At 49.5% G+C, this 23,921-nt stretch overlaps 1 protein-coding gene across 3 annotated transcripts in view; it reads right to left on the reverse strand.

Moving 5' to 3' along the window:
• Positions 1-23,921, reverse strand: part of HOMER2 (homer scaffold protein 2) — a 125,913-nt gene that overhangs the window by 70,255 nt on the left and 31,737 nt on the right. Inside the window, exon 1 of one of the 3 annotated variants that reach the window (XM_043921356.1) lies at positions 20,045-20,256. The exons of the other annotated variants lie outside the window; for them this stretch is intronic. Coding sequence (XP_043777291.1) covers positions 20,045-20,049 — 5 coding nt within the window. The 5' untranslated portion in view covers positions 20,050-20,256. Of the gene's footprint in view, positions 1-20,044; positions 20,257-23,921 lie in introns of those variants that run through there. 3 annotated transcript variants of the gene reach the window in all.

Genomic DNA, 23,921 nt, shown 5'->3' on the forward strand with positions numbered 1-23,921 from the left:
TAAAGCTCCCTTCCTTGAAGCAAGTGATACGGCTTTCAATCAGGTGGTGGGATTCCAATTTTCCAGAATTTTCCATCCTTGGTGAAACATGCCTGCTTTAAAAAAGAAAAGAAAACTGAGAGAAGGAAAATAAAAGAGAGAGGGAGAGGAAGCTCTGACAAAAGTCAAACTTGATTAATCATCAGTTTTGTCCCAGGGGAGTCGCTTTCAGATTTAGCAGATCAAATGCTGTGGGTGCCAAAGTCAGGTGGGAGGCCAGGAACCTCTTGGAAGCACGCTGGCTGTGGGGAGGGATGGGGCCCCTGAGCAAGCACACTGCTCCACCCCAGGCCCGATTCAGTGCTCGTCTCACCCAATTCCACATCCTGGAAGAGATGCCACAGGCCACCAAGGTGGGCGCCTGAGGGCCCACGAAGGTGGGCTCACAGCCCTGGCTGAGATGTGGGCAAGGGCTAGGCACCCCTCAAGTCTGTACCCAGGGAACACCCACCACACCACACAGAGGGGTCCACTGAGGCCCCAGGATGGGCGAGGGGCCCACACCCTGAGAGGACACTGTCTGAGGAAAGGCAGGCTGGCAGGCTTCCGGGGGGCCTCAGCATTCAATGAGCTGCAACCCTGAGCCCCTACAGGGGCTTCACATCTCCCAGCGAAGCTCAGCCCATGACACCATGTCCTCACCTTAGAGGAAAGCCTGGCAGAGCCCAGAGCTTTTTGCTTCTCAGAACAAGAAGGTCTGGACAATGGTTTCACAGCCATCACAGGCCACCTCTTTCTGTCCCTGCCCTGTGTACTCCCTACCTGTGTACACCCCACCTGTGTACACCCAGGTGCACTCAGGTCCCCTCAGCCACCCACAGAGCCAAACCCTCTGCCTGCGCCTCTCTCCCTCTAATCCCAGTTCCCCCAGACGTGTCCACAGGAGCAAACTGCCTCCTCCAAATGGCAGTGGTCCTCTACGTGAAAGCCACTCTCTCCTGTCCCTGCCTCTTGGCCCAAGTTCTCTCGTCTCTCAGCTGAACATGCCCAAACCCTTTTAACAGGCAATTCTCATCTCTTTAGGGTCAAGGACTACTTTGAAAATCTGATAAAAAACTACAGCTATCCTCCCTAGAAAAGAACATATACATATACAGTGCTCCATACAGTTTGTGGGGAGGGGTGTTCACAGACCTCTGAATTGCATATAGGGACTTCATTTTTAAAAAGTGTGTGTTTACTTATTTCTGAGTGTGCTGGGTCTTTATTGCTGTGCACAAGTTTTCTCTACTTGCAGCAAGTAGGGGCTGCTCTCTAGTTGCAGTACGTGGGGTTTCCCATTGTGGTGGGTTCTCTTGTTTCAGAGAACACCCTCTAGGCATGCAGGCAGGCTTCACTAGTTGTAGCTCATGGGTTTAGTTGCCCTGTGGAATCTTCCCTGACCGGGCATCAAACCCATGTCCCCTGCTTTGGCAGGCAGATTCCTATCCACTGGACCACCAAGGAAGGCCCTAGAAACTTCATTTTAAGAAACCTTCCTTCAGGGAACTGCCCTGGTAGGCAGTGGTTAAGACTCCACACTCTCAACACAGGGGGCCTGGGTCTGATCCCTGGTCAGGTCACTGGATCCTGCATGTTGCAACAAAGATCCCATGTGCTGCAACTAAGACAAACAGATAAAGAAAAAGAAACCTTCCTCTGTGTCACCCTCATGAAACATGTGGCAAGACCCCTCCAGCTCTGCTCTCCTTCCTAAATCAGGTGAACTTCAGCGTCCAGAGCTAAACACAACATTCTAGATGTCACGTGCAGCAGACCCCTCACCTCCACCTATTTCATACTTCGGCTAAGAGCTTCAAAGTTTTAGCCGGCCTTTGAGATGACCACATCACTGGGACTGACTCACAGGGAACTCACCACCAACTCAAATCCCCAAGTCTTTCACATGCTCGGAAAGATCCGTCTCACTTCTCATCTCTCTACCTGGTGGACAGCCACTGGACTACACTCTCCCAGTCATCCAGCATCATCCAGGCTCTTGGTCCTCCCTGATAAACTAGAGCCAGTCCTTCCTTCCTCCCTACACTCTCAAATCTCCTGAAGTCCTTGAAACCTGCAGGACCAGCTGTCCAGCCAGACTACCCACTTCACCTTCACACTGTGACTGACACAAAGCTAGTCCGTGAGGACAGCGTTGCCCCACCACACACAGCCGGTCCGCTCCTCTCACCCGCCACAAAAGCAGAACACAAGGGGAGACGGGTGGTGGGTGTCCTCATGGCCCCCAGAATGTGGCTCTCTCTGTGCCCTTGGAGGTGAGGCCATTCCAGCCACCTGCCCCCTGCCACACCCGTGCCAGCCTCCAAGTGTTTCCTGCCACTGATGGGGCTTCAGCTCCGAACCTACCTCATCCTCCGTCCAGCTCCTATCACCACCCCCATCCACAGGACAAACCCCTCGGCCTGGGCTCAGCTCCTACCATCCAGCGCCTTCTTCCCCATGCCCCTCAGTGAGTTCACTTTCTTCCCTGAATGGCCCATGCCCTGGCCACAGACCGCCACTGTTCCCCACCTTGTGGGAATTCCTTGCCTCCCAACCTGATGCACTCTGCCATCTGCCTCCTTCGTGTCCACACCCAAGCAACCGGGTGGACAAAACTGGGTGGACCGTGTTTCATTTTAAACGCATGTTCTCTGACCTCAAACTGTTGCTCTACAATGGCCCACAAAGCCTAGGTTTCTCTGGGAGGCTGGCCACCTGGTCCCAGACAATTTCACTCTTTTCTTCTCCTCAGATTCCCATCCCTGGTCCTCCACCTTTGCTCTGAGTTAATGAGCCTGCCTCATACACCCTGGAGAGAAACAAGAGCCCTGGACTAGAACTCAAGCACCTTCCACCACACCCAGACCTGCCTCCATCTGTTCCCACTGTGGCCTCCTTCCCTCCTTCCCTCTCTCTGCCCCAAGGGACAATCTTTCTCTGATGTCCTAAACCCATTCCTGTCACCGTAAGGCCTGGGCTCCTGGATCACCCTGCTTTTCTTGGGCAGCATTCCCGCCAGCATCCACACATGCTGGAGTTCTCCTATCTTAAATACCTTCTCCCTTTACCCACAGCCTCTCATGTGACTGTCTCAGTACTCCATTCCCTCAACCGTCAACTCCATTCATTCGTTCATTCGTTTGGCTGCACTGGGTCTTAGTTGCGGCATGCAGGATCTTTTAGTTGCAGCATGCGAACTCTTAGGGACTTCCCTGGTGGCTCAGACGTAAACAGTCTGCCTGCCATGTGGGAGACCTGAGTTCAATCCCTGGGTCGGGAAGACCTGGAGGAGGAACCCACTTCAGTATTCTTGCCTGGAGAATCCCATGGACAGAGGAGCCTGGTGAGCTATGGTGCGTGGGGTTGCAGAGAGTCGGACACGACTGAGTGACTAACACAGACAGGAAAATTCTTAGTTGCAGCATGTGGGATCTAGTTCCCTGACCAGTGATCAAACCTGGGTCCCCTGCATTGGGAGTATGGAGTCTAAGCCACTGGACCAGTAGGGAAGTTCCAATCAACTTCTTGAAAAAGTGGTCCACACATCCCCCACACAACCCTCATCCCAGCCTCCCATTCATCTTCTAGTCCATCTGGTGCCTGGCCCCACCTGACTCACCGCTGTCTGGATTCAGGTCAGGGCTACCAGCAGCCACCATGCCACTCAGTCCTAGGTCACCTGTGCAACACTCAACACTGACACCCAACCCCCGACTGAGACACAGCCCCAGTCCTTCCTCCCTCCCTGGGCTCTCCTCCTCTGTCTTTCTTGCTGGCTCCTTCTGCTCTACCGCCCCCTTGAAAACGGACAGTTCTGAGCCCTCTCCTCCTCTGCCTTCCCTCTCAATCCATCATGAAGTCGCCCAGTCTCTTCCAGTCTGATCTCTGCTGAACCCAAGCTACATTAACTCCCTGTCTTCTGCCCAGCTCCACACACTCCCTCAAGCTTAACATGATGTGACCATTTGACACTGAGTCTCCCACTCCACCCCTCACCTTCTGCTCCTCCAGGCTTCCCTACACCTTATTATTGTTTAGTCACTTAGTTTCGTCCAACTCTTTGCAACCCCATGGACTGCAGCACACCAGGCTTCCCTGTCCATCACCAACTCCCAAAGCTTGCTCAAATTCATGTCCATTGAGTTGGTGATGCCATCCAACCATTTCATCCTCTGTTGTCCCCTTCTCCTGCCCTCAATTTTTCCCAGCATCAGGGTTTTTTCCAAAGAGTCAGCTCTTCGCATCAAGTGGCCACCACTTGCTTAAACCCCAAACCAAAGGGGTCCTCCTCATTCCCTCCCTCCTTGTTATTCCTACCTTATAACCAAGCTCTAACAAATCTGCCCCCAAACCATCTGCAGAGTCTGCTCACTTCTCTCCTTCCCTCTGTGACCTTCTCAGGCTCAGCCAGCATCCTCTTTGAACTAGAACACAGGAACCCTGTCACTTCTCCTCGCTTCAGGTCTTATCCCCTTTCATCCATTTTGCATAGAGCACCAGAGAAGTCTTCTTAACAGGCAGGAAGGGCTGTGTTACAGGCCTATTAACACCTTTCTGTCTTTGTTTCTTTGTTTGTTTGTTTTTGGCAGCATCCCTTGGCATGTGGGATCTTGGTTCCCTGACCAGGGATCAAACCCACATCCACTGCACTGGAAGTACAGAATCTTAACCACCCACAGGTCTGTCCTAACCCTTCAGTCTTTTTTTTTTTTCCTAACCCTTCAGTCTTATCTACTCTCACAGCATTTCAAATATAATCCATCATCCATGCCACAGCCTCTGAGATCTGGTCTGCCCTCATGCCTACCTACCCTCCAGCCCCAGCCTGGGCGCCCCTCCCTCCCTCGCTGCCAGCCAGTCCCGCAGGTCTGATTTCAGTTTCTGAAACATTCTGGGCAGCCCCTTCCCACACTGGGTCTTTACCCCCGCCCCTCCCTCCACCTAGAACGATCTGCTCCTGCTCTTCACGTGATACAGCAGCTTAAATGTCACCTCTTCGGAGGCAGCCCATAAGCATACGGCCCAAAGCTGGGCTCAGCCCCTGCTTCCTTCCCTCATGGCACTGAGCACAACTTGCAGCTATTTTATTTGCGGATGCTTGTGGGGGGAAGAGAGGGCTGGGAGTGGGCAGAGACAGGTGGAATCTGTCTCCCTCACTAGAATGAGAATTCCATGGAAATAAGAGGGGCCATGTCTGACTTAAATTGTTAAATGTTAAAAATAATAATATTTTTTATACATTTGGTTAAAATATGTTAGAATTAACAAATGTAGTATATTAATGCATATAGGTGGAACCTAGAAAAATGATGCGGATCAACCTATTTGCAGGGCAGGAATAGAGATGCAGATGTAGAGAATGGACATGTGGACACGGAGGGTGGGGGAGGGGAGAGTGGGACGAACTGGGAGATTAGGATTGATGAGATATACGCTACTGGGGCTTCCCAGGTGGCTCAGTGGTAAAGAATCCACCTGCCAATGCAGGAGAAACAGGAGACACAGGTTTAATCCCTGGATCACAAAGATCCCCTGGAAAAGGAAATGGCAACCTCCTCCAGTATTCTTGCCTGGAAAAATCCCATGGACAGAGCAACCTGGGGGGCTGCAGTCCATGGGGTCACAAGAGTCAGACACGACTTAGTGACTAAACAACAACATATACACCACCATGTGTAAAACAGCATGGGGACCTGTTGTATAGCACAGGGAGCTCAGCTCAGTACTCTGTGGTGACCTAGATGGGTAGGATGGGGTGGGAGGAAGTCCAGGAGGGAGGGGATACACGTATACATATACCTGATTCACTTTGTTGTAGAGCAGTAACTAACACAACATTTTGAAGCAATTATACTCCAATAAATAAATAAATAAAACACATTAAAATTCATTTCACTTGTTTCTTTTGCTTTTTTTACTGGACACTAGAACATGTAAAATTACATATGTGGCTTCATATTTCTATGGGACTGTGCTGGTCTAGTTAGCAAGGGTGGGAAGAAGCAGATTATGACATGCTGTTGATATAACACTGTATTATAATCAACTATTTTATGTGATAAACAGTATAGAGAGGCACAGGCCAACCATTCAGGTACACAGAAGGCAGGTAGGTCAGACTAGGATAGAACAGACTTGAAACACCAAACTAATGAGGATGAAGTCATGGATCACTGCTACTTAGCTGAATGCCCTGAAAGTAGCTTATGCCAACTATCCAATACATGTGCAGATTTGAAGGCTGCCACTGGAACAACAGAGGGTGTGTTTCAACATGGCCACATAGCACATGTCCTAAAGCCCTTCCTAACTCCAATGGGTTCCTGGGCCTCTATGAACAGACCTACTGTCTAGATATTCTTGTCTGCATACAACTCAATGCTCTCATGCCCAGCCTTCTCCTCCTCATACTTAAAGAACTAGACTCATCAAAAGAAACAAGGGGACTTCCCTGGTGGTTCAGGGTTAAGAATCTGCTTTCCAGTGCAGGGGATGCAGGTTTGATATCCGGTTGGGAAACCAGGATCCCACATGCTGCAGGGCAGCTGAGACTGAGCGCCACAACTAGAGAAGCCCACACACCACAAGGAAGACCCAGCACAGCAAAACATGGAAGGAAGGAAGGAAAGAAATGAGGTTTTGCTATGTTGGTTTCCCTGACTGTCTCAACTTCGGGCCACTGCAAGACTCAGAGCAGGACCAAGGAGAGGGCTATGCAGAAGCACCCAGCCCATCTTCCATGGGGCATGTGCCACGTCAGCTGATGGGGGCGAGGGCACAAGATGAGCCATCCCCACAGAAAAGCCTGTGCCCTCAGGTGTTGAGCTGACCCTCTGGGTCACCACATTAACGTTCATTCCCTCCAAGAGATTATCTGCTCCCATGGAGCAAGAAAATCTACTTCTCACAGAGGTTAATAAACTTACAGATCTCATTACTCAAAGAGGTCATTGTGGCAAAAATTTTAATGCATTTTTAGAAAAGGTCTGGAAGATTATTAACAACAGAACAATGGCTGGCTATTCAGAGAAGCAAGGGCAGACAGGTGACTGATAGAGATGAAGCAGGCTCTCTCCTCCTCCACACAGCATCCCCCAGGACTGTGGAAGGTAAAGCACTTGGAGCCCAACTGGGCTGGCCATCTCTGACTGCCCACCCTCTGGGGCTGGGGCTGCTTGCCTCTGCTCCTGCCCGTCGGTCACCTCACATGTTGGCAACTAGCACATTTACCAACACATTCCTCAGTCTTCAATGAGCACTGCAAGGCTGCTCACAAATCTGTATTTGCCCCAGCTAACTCTCTAGCCCAATGCCCACAGTCAGCTGTATCAAACCATTTCTTCTCTTCCTAATCTACCCCCTGGTTCTCAGATCAATTCCTGAGCTCACACAGAGAAGGAAAAGCCAGGCAACCCAGCTCCCTCATTCCCTTTTCCACCTCAGCCTCAAAATGCCACCATACCTGCACCTTGCCTGGTCTCTAAGGGTGATCCTCCCAGCATAAAGCTCTTATTCTAGTTCCTTCCTGCCATCCACTTCCTTGTGCCAACCACACTGCCTGCCATCTTTCTTGAATATCTTTAATCTCCGTTCCTGTTTCCCCCTCAGCCTTCCAACATGCTCAACTGATGAAATGAAAATCAGCTTTCCTTCTACCCTGACTCACCCTCAAGCTCAGCCTGACTTCTTTATTCCCCTGCCGTACACTCACTCCTTAAACCACTGCAGATGGATTTGTGCCTTCACACTTGGCTGAAGCTGCTCTTAAAATCCATCAGTGCCCTAACTCTCCCACCCCCACGGCAGGATTTAACAGCACGCACGTTGGGTCCCCACCCAGATTCCCAAGGCCTTCACCCATGTTGAGTACACCTCCCTTTCGGCCGCCTCTCCCCTGGCTTTCACAACACCTCTCTCCTCCAGCCTGCCTCCAATATCATCACCTCTAAGTCTCACCCACTGGCTTCTTTTCCTTCTCTTCAACTGGTGTCCTTTCCCAGAGTTCCATCTTCATCTTTTTAAAGTATTTTTCTAAAAAAATATTCTATTATTCTTATTGTTATTTTATTTATTTTTATTTTTTGGATGTGCTGTGCAGCATGTGGGATCTTAGTTTCCCATACCCCCTACACTGGAAGCGCAGAGTCTTAACCACTGGATGGCCAGGGAAGCCTCCCATCTTCATCTTCTTGATCCACTCTCTCCTTGGATGATCAAGTCCATCTCAGAGGTGATGGCTCTCAAATCTGTACCTCTGATTGTACCCTAATTGCTGAGTGCTAGAGTTGAATTTCTATTGATAGAGGCCACTCCACATGACCCACTACAAGTGGAAATTCACCCAGACTAAACTCTCATCAACTCTCTCCCCTAAACTGCATCTCCTCTTGTGTTCTTAATCTCAGTCAATGGCACCACCATCCACTCAAACAGTCTAGAAACACCTGAATTGCTGGCAGCTCCGCCTCTCCCTTCCTCTCATTACAACAATCAAGAGCTGTGGGTCCACCTCCCACGTGACTCTCGGGGGAGCCTTTTGCCTCCAGAAGATGCATCTTAAGAACATGAATTCTGCTCTCAAATGGGCATGAGCTTGGTTTCCTAGCTGCGAGCTTGAACAGATTACTGAACCTCTCAAGCCCAGTTTCTCCAACTATGAAAGTGAGGGTTGTTGTGAGAATTAAATGAGATATTGTATAGACACACTCTGCATACTAACTCAAACCCACTGAGTTCTCATTAAGTAATAGCTTAATTTGTGTCCTGATTTGGCAACTCTACAGGAAAGACATTCAAGCTTTCACTCTCTCATCTCTGGCAAGGTGCCTTACATACATTTTTATGCTTTATTGTATTATATCTATTCCTAGAAGCTGCCACAGATCCAGTACAGAACAGGGCATGGTCTACATTATATAAATCTGTGCCATATATGCTCTGCGCTCTCAACACTTCTTGCCTGGATTGTGCCTAGTTCCTATGAGGTATCTTTCCTCTGCTCTCTCAACTTTCTGTGCTACCCTTCATTATCATCTCTGGGATACTTTTCCTAACACAAGTAATGTTCTTCTCTTCAAAACTGAGTGCTCCCTCATTACCTATAGACTGAAGTCAAAATTCCATAGGATATAGCATGTTTCTGCCTTCTAACCCGTTACCTCATCCTCTCTGAGCCCACTGCCTGCCACTGCCTGGGACTCAGGCCTCATTCTTAGGTACCAAGATGAACTGCTCCTCCCACCTCCAGCCTCACCCATGGCTGGCTCCCCCTGCCACCTATGGGATAAAGTCCCAAACACGTAGCACAAAGGCCTTTCCTTCATGTCTGTACCTTCCTGACCCCCTTCTCCACGCCCACCATGCACTGCACATTCTTTCTCACCTCCCTGCCCACTACTAAGCTAACGCACGTCACAGGGTGTGCTTAACTTAATCCTCACAACCACACTCTGATGGTGGTACTATGATCAGTCCCATTTCACACATAATGTGAAGCTCACAAAGGTCAGTATCTTGCTCCAAGCCATACAGCCAGCAAATGGCCAGCCCAGGCCTGAGTCCAAGGTCTCTGCTCTTGACCTGAACACTCCACTGCCTCCTGTGGGCCGCTCTCTCCATCTCAATGCTTCCCTTTGCCCTGCAGTTCTGTTTACCTCAGAAACTCCTTCTTATCCTTCAAGACTCAGTTCCAAAGTCACCTTCTTCAAGAAGCCTTCTGCAACTTCTCAAAGAGTTAGGAATTTTATCCTAAGTCATATTTCAATAAAAGGCTATTTCATTGTCCTAATTAGCTACCCACCATCCCTCTCCTTTGGGAGGGCAGGAACCCAGTCCCAACAGGCTTTGTCATCCTGTCACCTGGCCCAGAGAAGGTGCTCAAGAGCTAAGGGATGGCCAAGAAAGCTACAGGAGGGACTTCCTGGTGGTCCACTGGTTTAGACTCTGTGCTTTCAATGCAGGGGACACGGGTTCAATCCCTGGCTGGGGAACTAAGGTCCCACATGCCCTGTGGTGCAGCCAAAAAAATTGAAAATAAATAAATAACTATTAAAAATAAAGTTATCAGAGCTGATGAACAGATGAAGGGTGATCAGAGAGGGGTTCAGATCCATATAAGTGGGTGGGAATCAGAGATATGAGACCCTGAAACCAATTACTGTCTAGACCACATAGGCCCTGGTCCCATATCGATATCTCCCATGTTAGTCCATTAGGTGATGTTTGTTTGATGTCTAGCTCCCCTACTAGGCTGAAAGCATCATGGGGCCATCACTGTGATTGTTCACAGTACATAGGTAGATGGCCATGAATTGTTGAATGAATAAGTGAATGAATATACAACAAAGGGTTCCCTAACTTGCAGCACAAATCACTAGTCTGACGCCCACAATGGGGAGACACTGATTTTTGTTTTTTGTTTTTGGTTCACTCTTGCACCTTCCCATGAAAGGAACTGGCTGACAGACTGGTTTTCTTGTGAAGATAGGTGGGTCAGCCTCCTTACCTTTCTTCTCTGCTAGCTAGTAACATTTCTCTACCAACATGAACTGAGAGGCTTAGTGATATGAGCAGAAGCTTCAGAAGGCAAACTGCATATCCTCTGGGTCACATGATGACAGGGAACCAATTCTGACAATACTCAGGACTGGGAGAGAGCAGCTGAGGACTTGAGGAGCACCCAAGAATGGACCGTGTCTAATCATGTACCCCAGAAAGGTACATCGGGAGCCACCTGTAGACCTTCCACCCAAGGCAGAAATGATCATGATGATCTTAGTGAACTTGCCCACCAGTGATGAAATATTTATGTCAGTGAAGTATATATGTATGCTCAGTCGTGTCTGACTCTTTGCAACCCCATGGACAGTAGCTCACCAGGCTTCTCTGTCCATGGGATTTCCCAGGTAAGAATACTGGAGTGGGTTGCCATTTCCTTCTCCAGGGGATCAACCCAGGAATCAAATCCTCATCTCTTGTATCTCCTGCATTGGCAAATGAATTCTTTACCACTAGGAAGAATGCCATCTGGGAAGCCATTTATGTGTCAAAACAGTGTGTTAAATGTTATGTACACATTTTTCTCATCAGTTTCTCAGTCGTTTGATAGATGTAGATGGTGAAGCTAAAGAGATAAAATGACTTGTCCAAGCTCACACAGCCAGCCAGGAAGGCTGGAATCTGTACTCAGCATCCTCTCCAGTTCCCAGACAGGTAGACTTTCATGACAACAGACTCATCTTGCTGAGATAGCCAGTTCTAGTTTCTGTCTGCCTGGACGGGTTAGAGAGCTCGTCCTCAGACCAACTGAGCTGAAATCAGCCATGTCTACCAGGAGCTCCTTCTCCTGCCCTTCAGAGCGTCCCAGCACAGGCTCTGTTCCTCGTCCCCAGGAGGACCTTCTCCATCACCCCTCTCCCCCAGGACAACAGACACCAAAGCAACCCTCCTGTTCTCCATTTATCTGAACAACTCCAATTAAAAGCTTTCCCAATTAAAAATCCCAAAAGGGATCCAATGCCAGGGTAGCAGGGACTGCAATATACCTCACTAATTAGATCCCTGTGGACAACCCCTACCCTGTAACCAACAGACAAGACATCCCCCAGTGCATAAGGGGAGGAAGGAGGACAAAGGCTGGTTGGATGGTCCTGCTCATCACCCGAGAGCTGGACCAAGACCTCCCAGGACAAGGCAACTGAAGAGGACTGGTCAGAGCCCTGCCGGCAGCTGGGATGCAGCCTCCACTTGGCTGGGAGGTACCTGCGTATTTAGAACCCTTTAGGAAGTCTGTTAGGCTTCCCAGGTGGCTCTGTGGTGAAGAATCTGCCTGCCAGTGCAGGAGACTTGGTTGGAGCCTTGGGTCGGGAAGATCCCCTGATGGAGGGCATTGCAACCCACCCCAGTGTTCTTGCCTGGAGAATCCCATGGACAGAGGAGTCTGGTGGACTACAGTCCATGTGGTTGCAAAACAGTCAGATATGACTTAGCCACTAAACAGCAACAACTACCAGGGTCTCTTAATGCACGGCTCTTAAGCTAACTGCTTCGGCTGGTGGCAATGCTTTATCCTAAGCTTTTCTGAACAGGGTGGGGGATACCATGGTCCCCAATTCCTCAGAAGGAGAAAACGACTATCAACCAGGCTTGTGAATAAAAAATTTAAAAAAAAAAAAATCTCCAGTCGTTGACAAATGTCTAAATGTGTTCCCCACATGCATATTTTTATTCTAACAAGCTAATTTGAAGTATAATTTAAATAAATTCTACCAGAATGATACCATATGACTAACAGCCCCCGGCGGCAGAACTACTGGAGGGAGGCTTCATCGTACATTCAGCAGAGGTTCCCAACCTGACACTCTTCCCACACAACGCACACCCCGCTAGGAAACCGGCTCCGGCTGCCAACACGCACCTCCAAGCCTATAAATACGACTAGGGGTCGGGGGGCAGGCCGAGTGCGCAATACCTAGAAGTGCAGGCAGAGAACATGTGGGGTTCGGGGACCCAAGGATCCAAGCCTATGCAAATCAGCAGCTCTTGGCCCCAACTCCACTCGAGGCTCCTTTGTGCTTAATTTATTTTCATGTTAGGAAAAAAAAAAAAAAAAAGTCTAACTCTCAAGATCCATAAGGTCGGGACCCAGCACACCTGAGAGTTCTAATATTCTGAAGAATGCTTTTTCTCTATTGTAACTCTGTTTGGGGGTGCTGTTCACTTTTGACAAAGGTGCAGGGAGTTTTTCTTTTCAAAGGCAAAAGGAGCTCCCATCCCCACTCCATATACCAAAAGAAGTCTTTTCCCAAAGGTTTTAGGTGCCAGTGCTGGCATAGGTAATCTGTCACAGGATTTATCCAGATTTTTTTTTTCATTTTCATATTTTTTTTTAATTGCCTGACAACTGAAGCAGGGACTGTACCGACCTCCCTGACTGTGTGTTCCTGTCAATCCCCTCGCCAAGGGAAGCCTCTCTGCAGGAGGGGCCTGATGCCCAGAAGACACAGGGCTTTGCAGAGGAAGACGTCTAAGGGGTGGGCATGGGTGCTTTTGGCTTGTAGGCAGCCTTCTCTTCTAGGTCTTACAGCAGAATTACTCTGCCCTAATATTTCCAAACAAGCAGAGATAGTTTGAGCAGCTGGGTCCTCGTCCACCAGCCACCCTTAGCAACCACGAAGGATCCTCAGTGTTCTTACCAGGATTCACTAAGGAGTGGTGACTCATCCAAAATTACACAGTCTCCACAAATTACCCAATGTTAATTGTGATCTTGGTCTCCTCTACCATTTCTTTCCTTCAGTAATTCATTTAAAAGATTATCAAAATGTGACTTTTATTTTTTAATTTATACCCTGCCTTGCTCTAGAAAGGATTTCAGCAGGTTTGCAGAGATGTATAAAATTCAGCAAAATGATAAATCAGAAATAGGTTTGGAGTTGAATGATGGTGTATATTTATAGTAATTGGCAAGGAAAGATGTCCATTCAAGGTATTTTAAGTTGAAAAACAGGTTACAAAAGAGACGTGTGACATGATTCAATTTTGATAAAAATATCCAATTTTTTTATATTGCTTGCTCTATGTAAACGTCTATCTAGACACTGAGACATGTATACATGGAAAAGAGTCTGCAAAGACGGACATCTGATTGCTAATGGAGGTTATCCTTGTGAGGTGGGATGACAAGTAATTTTCACTTCCTTCTTTACACTGTTATTTTTTAGTATGAACATATAATACTTTTATAATTAGAAAAAAGCAAAGCTATTTCCATTTTTGTTTTTTAAGTAGTGAAAGAGTGAAGGCAAAACAAGGACAGGGTCAAAAAACTGAGCGAGGAATAGAAGTAAACAATGAGATCTCATCAATGTGATAAGGTCACCACACATCTGTCTCCTAAGCTCCCCAGAAGCCACTGCAGAAAGGAAACCCAATAATTTACACAAACCACTGAGCCCATCAGACAAAAAACAAACCCCCTTTCTGTTCTGGGTCCTCCTTCAGGGAACTGTGCACAAGCAGCAAAAGTGCCCTCAAGTCGATCCTGAATCCAAGTCAGGAGTTTCAGGACTGTTTCCAATAAGCATGATGGCATTTTCCCAAAGTGAAAGTCAACCCAAAATGAGTCATTCATTCATTCAGCACATATCTACTTGTTATCTACCCCATGCCAAGCACTGTGTATTTTTCCAACTCTGACACTAAGGGTGACACTGAGGACTGTCTGAACAATGAGGATGATCCCACATGTTAAGGGTCTCCCTAAGCATTTCTGCCGAGTGCACTGGGGAATCTTTCTTATGTTTCCCTGATAGTTCCTCTGACACCCTATGTATTACAGCATTTTGTTTAAACTCACACATATAGTTGGCACCTGTGTAGGTGGCTTATGTTTTCCTTCTAAAATACAAACTCCACAAGGGCAGGAACTAACTGGTAGGTCTGCTAATGCTGGATCCTCAACAGATTCTCCAGTTGCCTAACAAATGACGAGCTTGAGACCTCAGTAAGTCAAGTTTAAAAAACCCACAAGGCATTCCTGGTGGTCCAGTGGTTAAGAATATGCCTGCTAAAGCAGACAACACAGGTTTGATCCCTGGTCTGGGAAGATCCCAAATGCCGTGAGGCAGCTAAGCCTGTGCACCCCAACTACTGAAGCCTGTGCACCATGGAGCCTATGCTTCACAGTCAGAGAAGCCACTATAATGCAAAGTCCGTGCCTGGCAACTAGAGAGTAGCCCCTGCTGGCCACAACTAGAGAAAGCCCTAGAGCAGCAACAGTTACTAGCCAAAGATATATTTAAAAAATTAAAACAAAAACAAAAAAATCCACAACAGAGGAATTCCCTGGTGGTCTACTGGTTAGGATTCTGCACTTGCATTGCCATGGGCTGGGGTTCAATCCCTGGTCAGGGAAGTAAGATCCTGCAAGCCATGGTCTGTGGCCAACACACACACGCACGCACGCACACACACACACACACACACACACGAAACCCATAACAGAACCAAAAGAAGACAAGTTTCCTCAATATATTCAAGAGCCTGTTATTTATTTTAGTCAACACGAACCTCCCCCCGCAAAAGTCTCTAACTTGCAAGAACTATGAAATTAGGTGTGATTCAGGAGGAGTGGAAAATTAAAGGAGAAGGAATGATCATCAGAAGAAAGCAAACCAGTATAGATTACCAAGCGAAGGCCCCCGGTGTTAGATAACCAAGTGCAACATAATCTTGGCTGAAGAAAACAAATGAGTGTAAACTGAAGCCAAACAGAAATACAGTAGATGTTGTTTGTAAACACTGACAAAAGCATCCCAAAGTCACAACAGCACACAAGCTGGCTTTTCTCTTAGCCTTCTGCAGGCGGGTAGAAAGACAATTTACAACCCCAATGCTCGGGTGACAGCCGACAGCCTGAAAATTAACCCAAGTCACAATAAAAGCTAAACAGCATGCTTCAGCATTAAAAGAAAACTGCCTCCAAATGTGATTTCCTTCTTTCTTGGCCCTTGAAACTCTCAATTAAACATGCTATATAAAAAGTAATCCAGAAATGATCACGACTTCCAGGCTGGCGTCCAGGCAAGGCTGCCCACCACTTCAAGCATTGACTCAATCAAAAAATTTATTGGAAGCCTATTAGGTGCAAGACATGGTGCTAGGTGTTGGGATTCACTGGTGAAGAACGTAATACTTTATCCTCTCGGGATGCTATTGGGGAAGGCAGATGATAAACAAGCACAAAAGAATCCAAACAACGGCAGGTGTGGTGAACAATGGTGGGAACAAAGTGTGGCCATCTCAGCAAGCAGGTGATCTCTATGTCCAAATGCCAAGGATGAGAAGGAGGAAGGTTTTTGCAGAGCCAGGACAAAAGCATTCCAGGTGGAGGGAAGAACGAATTCCAAGACCTCCCAAGCAGGGCAAGAAAATAAAGGAGGCCAAGGTCAGCAGAAGGCAGGGAGGGAGGCCAGAGGGGCTGGGAGGATGGGGCACAGGACAACCCCTTGTCGGCTGGCAGGGATTTAAGGCAAAGAGTGGTGTGACCTGATTGAAAAGTGGTGTGACCCAACACTTGGGCTCCTGTGTGTGGAGAGTGGACCAGAGACACCCCAGAGTGGATGCTGGGGGTGCCTATTAGGAAGTTAGTCCAGGATGGAGGCAAATGGCCAGGAGTAGGGTAGGAGCTGTGATTCTAGGGAGAGGTGAATGCACCCCCAGATAATATCCCAGGAGCAGAACCCTGGGGACCCACTGACAGCCTGTATATTGGGGGTGAGAAAGAGAAGAATCAAGGATGACTCTTACAAGTGGGTGGATGGTGGGGCCAAGGACTGGGGATGGAGGAGACAGAGGGAAGGAGAGGTTTGGGGAGCTCTGTGCATGAACAAGAGCAGGAAGCCCTGGGAAAGTACTGTGTTAAAAATACAGTGGCCTGGACTGCACTTCCCTGGTGGTCCAGTGGTTAAGACTCTGAGCTCCCAATGCAAGGGGCCTGGGTTCAACCCCTAGTCAGGAAACTAGATCCCTGATCTAGTGCCGCAACTAAAAATCCTACATGCTGCAGCAAAGATGGAGGATCACAAGAGCTGTAACTAAGACCCGGCACAACCAAATAAATAAACTAAACATTAAAAAAAAAGAAAGAAATATAAATATGGGAGTTGCCAGCATATAGATAGTACTTAAAGCCATGGAGGGATGGGATAACATTACTAAGGAAGAGAGTGTTGACAGCAAAAAGGAACCAGGACTAGTCCCTAAGTAACCCCATCACTCTGAGGTCAGACAGAGGAGCAACCAGCAGGCAGACTGAAGAGGAGCCATTGGGAAGAGAAGAGGAAACCCAGGAGAGTGTGGAGGCGAGGGGGAGGGAGTGGCCACAGGGGAGCAGCACTGCTGAGGAGGGGAGGAAGACATGGACAGAGGTCTGACAACATGCAGGTGATCAGTGACCCAGCAGTTCTGGGGACGAGGTGGGGACAGAAGCCAGACTATAGGCTGTGAAGGGCTGACAAATGACAGGCAGAGGAAATGAATAGAGATGGTGGTTTCAGGCTTCTCTTTTGAGATGTTCTCGGGTAAAGGGGAGCAAAGAAGTGGAACAGAAGGAGGACAGGGATGTATCGGGTTGGCCAAGAATTTCGTTCAGGTTTTTCCATGAGATGGTGTAGAAAAACCCAAATGAACTTTCTGGTCAACCCAATAAAATGAGAGACGCTAAAGCTGTGCTGTCTAACATGGCAGCTCCACTAGCCACTTGTGGCTATTCAAACTTAAAAAAATTAGGTCTCAGTCACCCTAGCCACATTTCAAGTGCCCCACAGGAACAGGTAGCTGGTGGCCACCTTACTGGACCACGCAGATAAGAATGTTTCCATCAGTGTAGAAAGTTCCACGGGACAGCACTGAACCAAAGCATGTTTGTACACTGATGGGAAAGACCCTAGAGACAGATGGAGGGGAGAAAACAAGAAATGTTCCCTGACAAGGTGAAAGGGGATGTGATGGCTGGTCCTCCAGGAGGGGCGAGCCTCTGGCAGGACAACAGGTAGGAAGGAAAACATGGGGGTGGCCACACACAGGACTGTAGGTGTGGGGGTGGTGGTGAGGCACCTCCTTGACTGTGGCTGTCTTTTGTCAATGAAAAGGGAGGCAAGATGTGTGTAGGGGGAGAAGAGGGAGACCTGAGGAAGGAAGCAAGTAGGAAACAACTTCCTTGGGGAGTGAAAACACAACTTTACTGGAGAAACCAGACATACAACGCACAACACTTCTCAGAAGAGAAGCGGGAAATAGCAGTGAACTTCTGAATGAGGAAAAGCATCTTAAGTGGGGGAGAGAGAAATTCAGGCTTGATTTTTTTTTTTTTCCTTTTAAATTTTGGTCATGTCTACACAGTAGCACTGTGACAAAGCTGTAGGATCACAGCAAGCTCTTCTACTGGCTGCCCTTTCTTAGTTCATCTCCCTCCATCCTACTCAACTCTCGGAAAGGATGACATTGGTTCTATTTTCGGTGAAAATGGCTCCCTCCTCTGTGTGAACAGCTTACCCAGCCCTTAGCTCCATCTCAATTTACAGCCATGGTTTGTATGTTCACATAAATTATAGAAGAGGTGGATATATTAAAAATGGCAGAAGTAGGTAGGAGTTACCAACCACCCCTTACCTATGAGAAGTGAGTAACAGACATTTATCAGATGATGTTAAAATTACATGAAAGACATATTCAGTGTTTAAACAAAATCCCCAAGCTACTCCTCCCTGCTTCTCTACAAACAAAAATTATTTTCTGACATTTTCTTTAAGCTTTTATGAGTAAACATTTTCATTTCCACAGAATCATTTGATCTCAACCACGGAGCTTCAATATTTGTTTTTGATCCTGCCAGTGTGTTGGGTTGGTTTTGTGTTGGCTGGGAGTTGCGGGGGGTGGTGTACAGAAAGAGTTAAAATCACCAGGTTCCTTTTATCTTCCATCTTGAGACCTACATTTGCCAACTCCTTCTTTCTATACATTTTTTTTTAAAGTATGAAATCTGAGAACCTCAAAGGTTCCCACTGCACAAAGAGCAGCGTTTCATAGCCAACCAAGAGGTCACTGGAAATGTTACAGGAAAACAGCTTCCTGGCCAGGGTGCCTCTGGTAGAAACCACTCACAGCTTTGTCCGTGTGAAATCTGGATCAGCACCAGTGTCTTCAGCAAATCTCCAGGCTCCTCTCTGTCCCCCCTGACCTGCTCACGTCGGTCTGGAGTTCTCACACTTCCCTTCTCAAAATTCGTTTCAGCCTCTCTCTGGTTCCTCCAAACACTTTACAGACAGACCCCAGAGATAAAAATTCACTGGGTAAAATGACTCCACAAACTGGTAAGGACTAAGGCACAACAAAGCCACCATGGGAGCCCTGTCAGACCACCAGAGGACCCTTCCCCTTTCCACTGCTCACCAATCCTGCCCAGAAAAGCAAGCGCTCTAGACCTACCACCCCGCAGAAGTCTTTGGGTCTTGAGGAATGTGTGAAGGGCGCTCAGCTCAGCAGCAGGGGACACAGAGATTCAGGAACTCCCCTTCAGGTACCCACCACCAACCCACCCCACGGCCACTGTCAGGCTGCGCTGGTGGCTCTGCCCCTGCGCTCAGGGGTCATTCTACAAACACTCATCAGCTGCCTGCTCAACCTGGGAGAAGTCACCCAACCACTTCAGGCCTCTGCTACCTTATCTGTAAAATGGGAATAATAACCACTCCCAGAACCTGCACAGCACATCATCAATATGTGCTCACATCGGGTGAGCAGATGCACGGAGTTAATTGTGTTATTAGCGCAGCAGCTCCCTGACTCACAGCGCCTACTGCTCAGAGAGACGCCAAGGAGAAATCAATCCTGCTTTTTAAATTACTTTATATACTCGGATGCATTAGTCACTTCGACAGAGTGCTTCAACTTCTCTCCTGAGCATCCACTCAGTTGTTTCAAAGACTGAAGCCTTACCTACACATCCTCAGTCACCTCAAAGCATAAAGTCCACTATTCCTATGCGGGGGGTTATTATTATCTGGTGAGTTCCCTTTCCAGGAAAACTTCGATTTCCATTTTGTATGTAATAAATCCAACCGTGGAGACAAACTGCTTCTTAGACTCTCAAACACAGGCCCTGGAGTTGATCGCGCCTGGAGCAAAGGGACCGCGGCAGAATGGCCGAAGCAGGGAGGCCGGCCAGTGTGCTTGTCCCCGCCCGGTGCCCCCGCGCCCGGGCTGCCTTAGAGGGCGAAGGCCACGCGCGCTGCGCTGAAAGTCCAGGCCGGGGTGCCCCTGCCCGGTGTCCGCGCTCCGGAGCGGAGAGCGCGGGGTCGGGCGGCCCCAGGCTCTCCGGAACCGGTTGCGCGCTGGCTCAGGCTCCCGCCGCTGGGCGTAGAGGCCGGTTCGCTCAGGGGGACTTCGAGCCTAGGGACGCGAGCCGGGCCACCGCAGCCCCTTGGGGTGCCGCGCGGGGCGCGCGCGGCGCGGGCTCACTCACCCCATCTCCGGCGCTGCTCCGGCGGCCGCTCCGACGGGGCCTCTCGCGTTCGCTCTCCGCCGGCTCTGCAGCCGCTCCCCGCGCGGCACATGCGGCGGCCCCTGCGCGCCCGGCTCAGCCCCGGCGCCGCTCCATTCCGTGGGGCTGCGCGGCTGCCACTACCGCCGCCGCCGCCAACAGGCGCGGGCGGGCGGGAGGGCGGGGGCTGGGCGGTCGCGCTCGGGCGGCGCCCGCCCCGCCCCGCTCCCCCCCGCCCGGCTCCTTACGTAACCTTGTGGCCCCCGGGACTCGGCGCCCGGCCAAGGGGTGGGGGGCGCAGCGGGGCGTGCGGCGTCCCCGCGCGCCGCCCTGCGGTCGCCACCCGCCTCCCCCCGCCTTTCCCTTGGAGACCCGGCACTGGCACTCCCCCGCCCCGTGCCCACCGCGGGGCTTGGCGCAGTGCCAGAGCAAGCATTCAGCCTGTGGGACTGCGGGGACTTGGGCGACCCTTCGTTTGCAGTTGCAGGAACGAGCCCTCAGAAGAGGAAGTGACTTGCCCAAGGACATACGTTCAGCTTTGAGCCCAAAGTCTTCAGAATCTGCGATGGGCACGGCCGTGTGCCGCCCTGAAGCCCCCTTTCATCTTGCAGGTCCACTCCAGGGTGTTGGCTCAGGGTACCCCCACCATGAAATTCCGGATCCTACACCCGCCGCAGGTGTTCTATGGGCAAAGATGGGTTGGGGTCTCCCGACTAGAACATAATCGCTTTTCAGGAGGCTTAATCAACTTGGCTTAGAGCAAAGGAAATTGGGAGGGTAAGGGTGGAGCTTCAAGAAGAGCGATCGCCGAGTCCTCTTTCTACGCATCAGGTCCTCTTTCTACGCGTCAGGTCCTCTTTCTACGCATCACGTCCCGATCCCCTACTAAAGGCCGGCACGGGACTAAACTAATCTTCATCTCCACTCTGGGCCCTTCACAGGATCATTTTCTCCTGAGAACACGCTGCCCACCTGAGCCTGGGCAGTATTTCTTTACTCAGGACAGTAAACAAAAGTCTAGGGACAAGCATATGAAGCAGGGCCACCACCCCAAGCCTACCCGCATGTTTCCTGGGACCACAGCTTTACCTGGGAACCCTCAAGGTCTCCTCCTGGGGCTGGTGACCCGCTATGAGTAATTGTCTCAGTTACAGACCTGATCCTATCTCCTTCCCACCATCCTTAGGATGAACACAAGATATTGAATGTGCTCACAAGGGCCGGCCTCATGGTGCCTCCATCTCCCTCTCCAGACTCTCCATGCATTCTCTCCCCCTGCTTCCTGTGCAGCGGCCAACTGGCCATCCTCCCTTCAGCACCTGCTGTTCTCAGTCTGGGGAGATACTTTCCTCTCTTGTCTCTGACACCCCAACCCCTTTGCCTCGTCAATTCCTACGCATTTTCAGATCTCATTTAAACTGTCCCTTCCTTGTGGAATCTTTATCTGATGCCCCAGACAAGACTGTGAACCCCTGTACTTTTTCTTCATTGCACTCACTGTATGTAATGTCTGTGAAATTAATAATTTAACCATCTCTCAGGCACATCTGCACACTCTATGAAGCTGTTATAAATTTTGCTCATCACTGCGTCTCCAGTGCCTAGAACAGTGCCTGAAAGTCTTCTGTCAAACATTTGTTGAATGAATGAATGAGCGAATAGGCTAGGCCACAGATAAACAGAATTGGCCAGGGTCTGTAAGCACAGGTAAGTCTGTTCCCAGGTGGCGCTAGTAGTAAAGAACCCGCTACGGATGCAGGAGACATAAGAGACCCAGGTTCGATCCCTGGGTCAGGAAGATCCCCTGGAGGTGGGCATGGCAACCCACGCCAGTATTCTTGCTTGGAGAATCCTATGGACAGAGGAGCCTGGTGGGCTACAGTCCATAGTCAGACACAACTGAAGCAACTTAGCACACACCACACAGAGCCAGGACTGGATAAGCATTTGATCCTGGAGGAAACTCATCACCAGCTGAATTCCGAAGGCCAGGTGAAGCTGGTTGGGGTGGGGGTGGGGGGGTGGAGGTTCCCAGCAGTATCAAAAGGAGGAGTCAGGAAAGAGGACTAGAAGAACCCGGCTCAGCTGGAGTAGGAGGATCGGGGAATAGACTCACGGTGCACTTGGACCAAGCAGTGTCCCCAACCCTGAGAGGGAGTTTCCTTTGGCTCCACTGGTGGAAAGGGCAACACCCAAGTTACCTTGGGAAGAGGTACTGAAGCCACACAGGTGGGGCTGCTGAATCACCTGGGCTGCTTCACACAGTCAGCAAAAAGCAGGGCGGTGCGGGAGGTATAAGCCCGGTAAGGTTAAATACGCTGGGATTAAAGTGACCGTGACCAAAGCTTCCCTACAGGAAAGGGTGGATCAGACAAGAGTGGGAAATGGATGTCCCTCCTTTCCCCCAGTTTCAGGCTGCTGTCCCTGGGGGTAGGGGGTAACTGCCACTCCTCTCCTTCACCCCCAACTCCAGGCCCAGGTTGGGTGCTGCCTCTCAGGAGCTTTCCCAGATGCCCAGAGCCTTGTCTAAGCTTCCAGTTCTTGCCAGCAGTACTTCATCTTGGAGTTTTCCCTAGAAAGAGGCCACTTAATTTCCCTATTAGTGCCTCCTCCCTCTATTGAAGCCAACACAGTAACCCTTTTTCTGTGAAATATCGCCCATCAACATGGTCTTCATGGCCCCAATTGCCAAGGGAAATGATGGGTGAAGTCGTTCCTGTTCAAGAGTCTCACAGTTGAGGCTTGCCTGGAGGTCCAGTGACTGAGACTCTGAGTTCCCTATGCATGGGGCCCAGGTTCCATCCCTGATCATGGAATTAGATCCCATATGCCTCAAGAATTCACAACAAAGACCTGGTGCAGCCAAATAAATAAATGAATATTAAAAAAAAAAAAGTCCCATAGTCAAAGGGAGAGACTCCATGCTGACTGGACATTGAGGTGAGGCCAAGGAGAGTCTTTTTTGGCCAAAAGACTTCAGGATCCTTTTAGGTTGACCAAGAGAAGTCAGTGATGTGGGACAAGACTGAAGATGTGAAAAGGAAGGGGTAATCCTGGGGAAAGCAGGAGAGGATGGGGTCCAGGCCAGGCAGAGGTGCTGGCCCTGGAGAGAGGTGGAGGGTCTAGAGGGGAAGATGAGAGAGGTAGAGGGAACCCTTGCCTGGTGGGCTCCTTTTTCTTTTTTTAGATTTTGTTTTTAAAAATGTGGACCATTTGTAAAGTCTTTATTGAATTTGTTACAATATTGCTTCTGTTTTATGTTTTGTTTCTTTGGCCAGGAGGCACCTGGGATCTTAGCTCCCCCACCAAGGACCAAACCTGCACACCCCTCACTGGAAGGTGAAGTCTGAATCACTGTCCGTCCCATGCGCTCTTTTTCCTAAGGAAAGAAACGACACTTACTGAATGTGCACAAGAGAGAGGAGATGGGGCAGAAGCCAAACTTGATAGCATTGGGAAAATAAAAACTAGTGTTTGAACAGACCCAGAGTTGGAAATGAGCAGGGCAGAGATGTCCCAGAAGTGTGGGAGGCCATGTCTTGACCAGAACCACCTCAGGGACCTGGAATTCCTGCCATTCTCTGCAGGCAGCAGAGGCTCCGGAACCTGATAGGTGGCACGGCAAGGACACCCTGGGCTCCAACAGGGGCAAACTGGTAACTGTGGATGGCTCACCAGAGAGCTACATGAACCTGCGAAATTAAGGAAAACAGCAGCTCCACGTGTGCCCTTCCTCTGTACTGCAAATGAATTCTCCCAGGCATCCTGGGCAGAAGAGCACTGTGCACCCCCTGTGCCTAAGAGGTTTGTGGTCCACACCACTGGCTTCTTGTCTCCCAAAAGCTAGCTTCTGGAGAAA

Source organism: Cervus elaphus, chromosome 13, assembly GCF_910594005.1.
Source record: "Cervus elaphus chromosome 13, mCerEla1.1, whole genome shotgun sequence".
Taxonomy (NCBI): domain Eukaryota; kingdom Metazoa; phylum Chordata; class Mammalia; order Artiodactyla; family Cervidae; genus Cervus; species Cervus elaphus.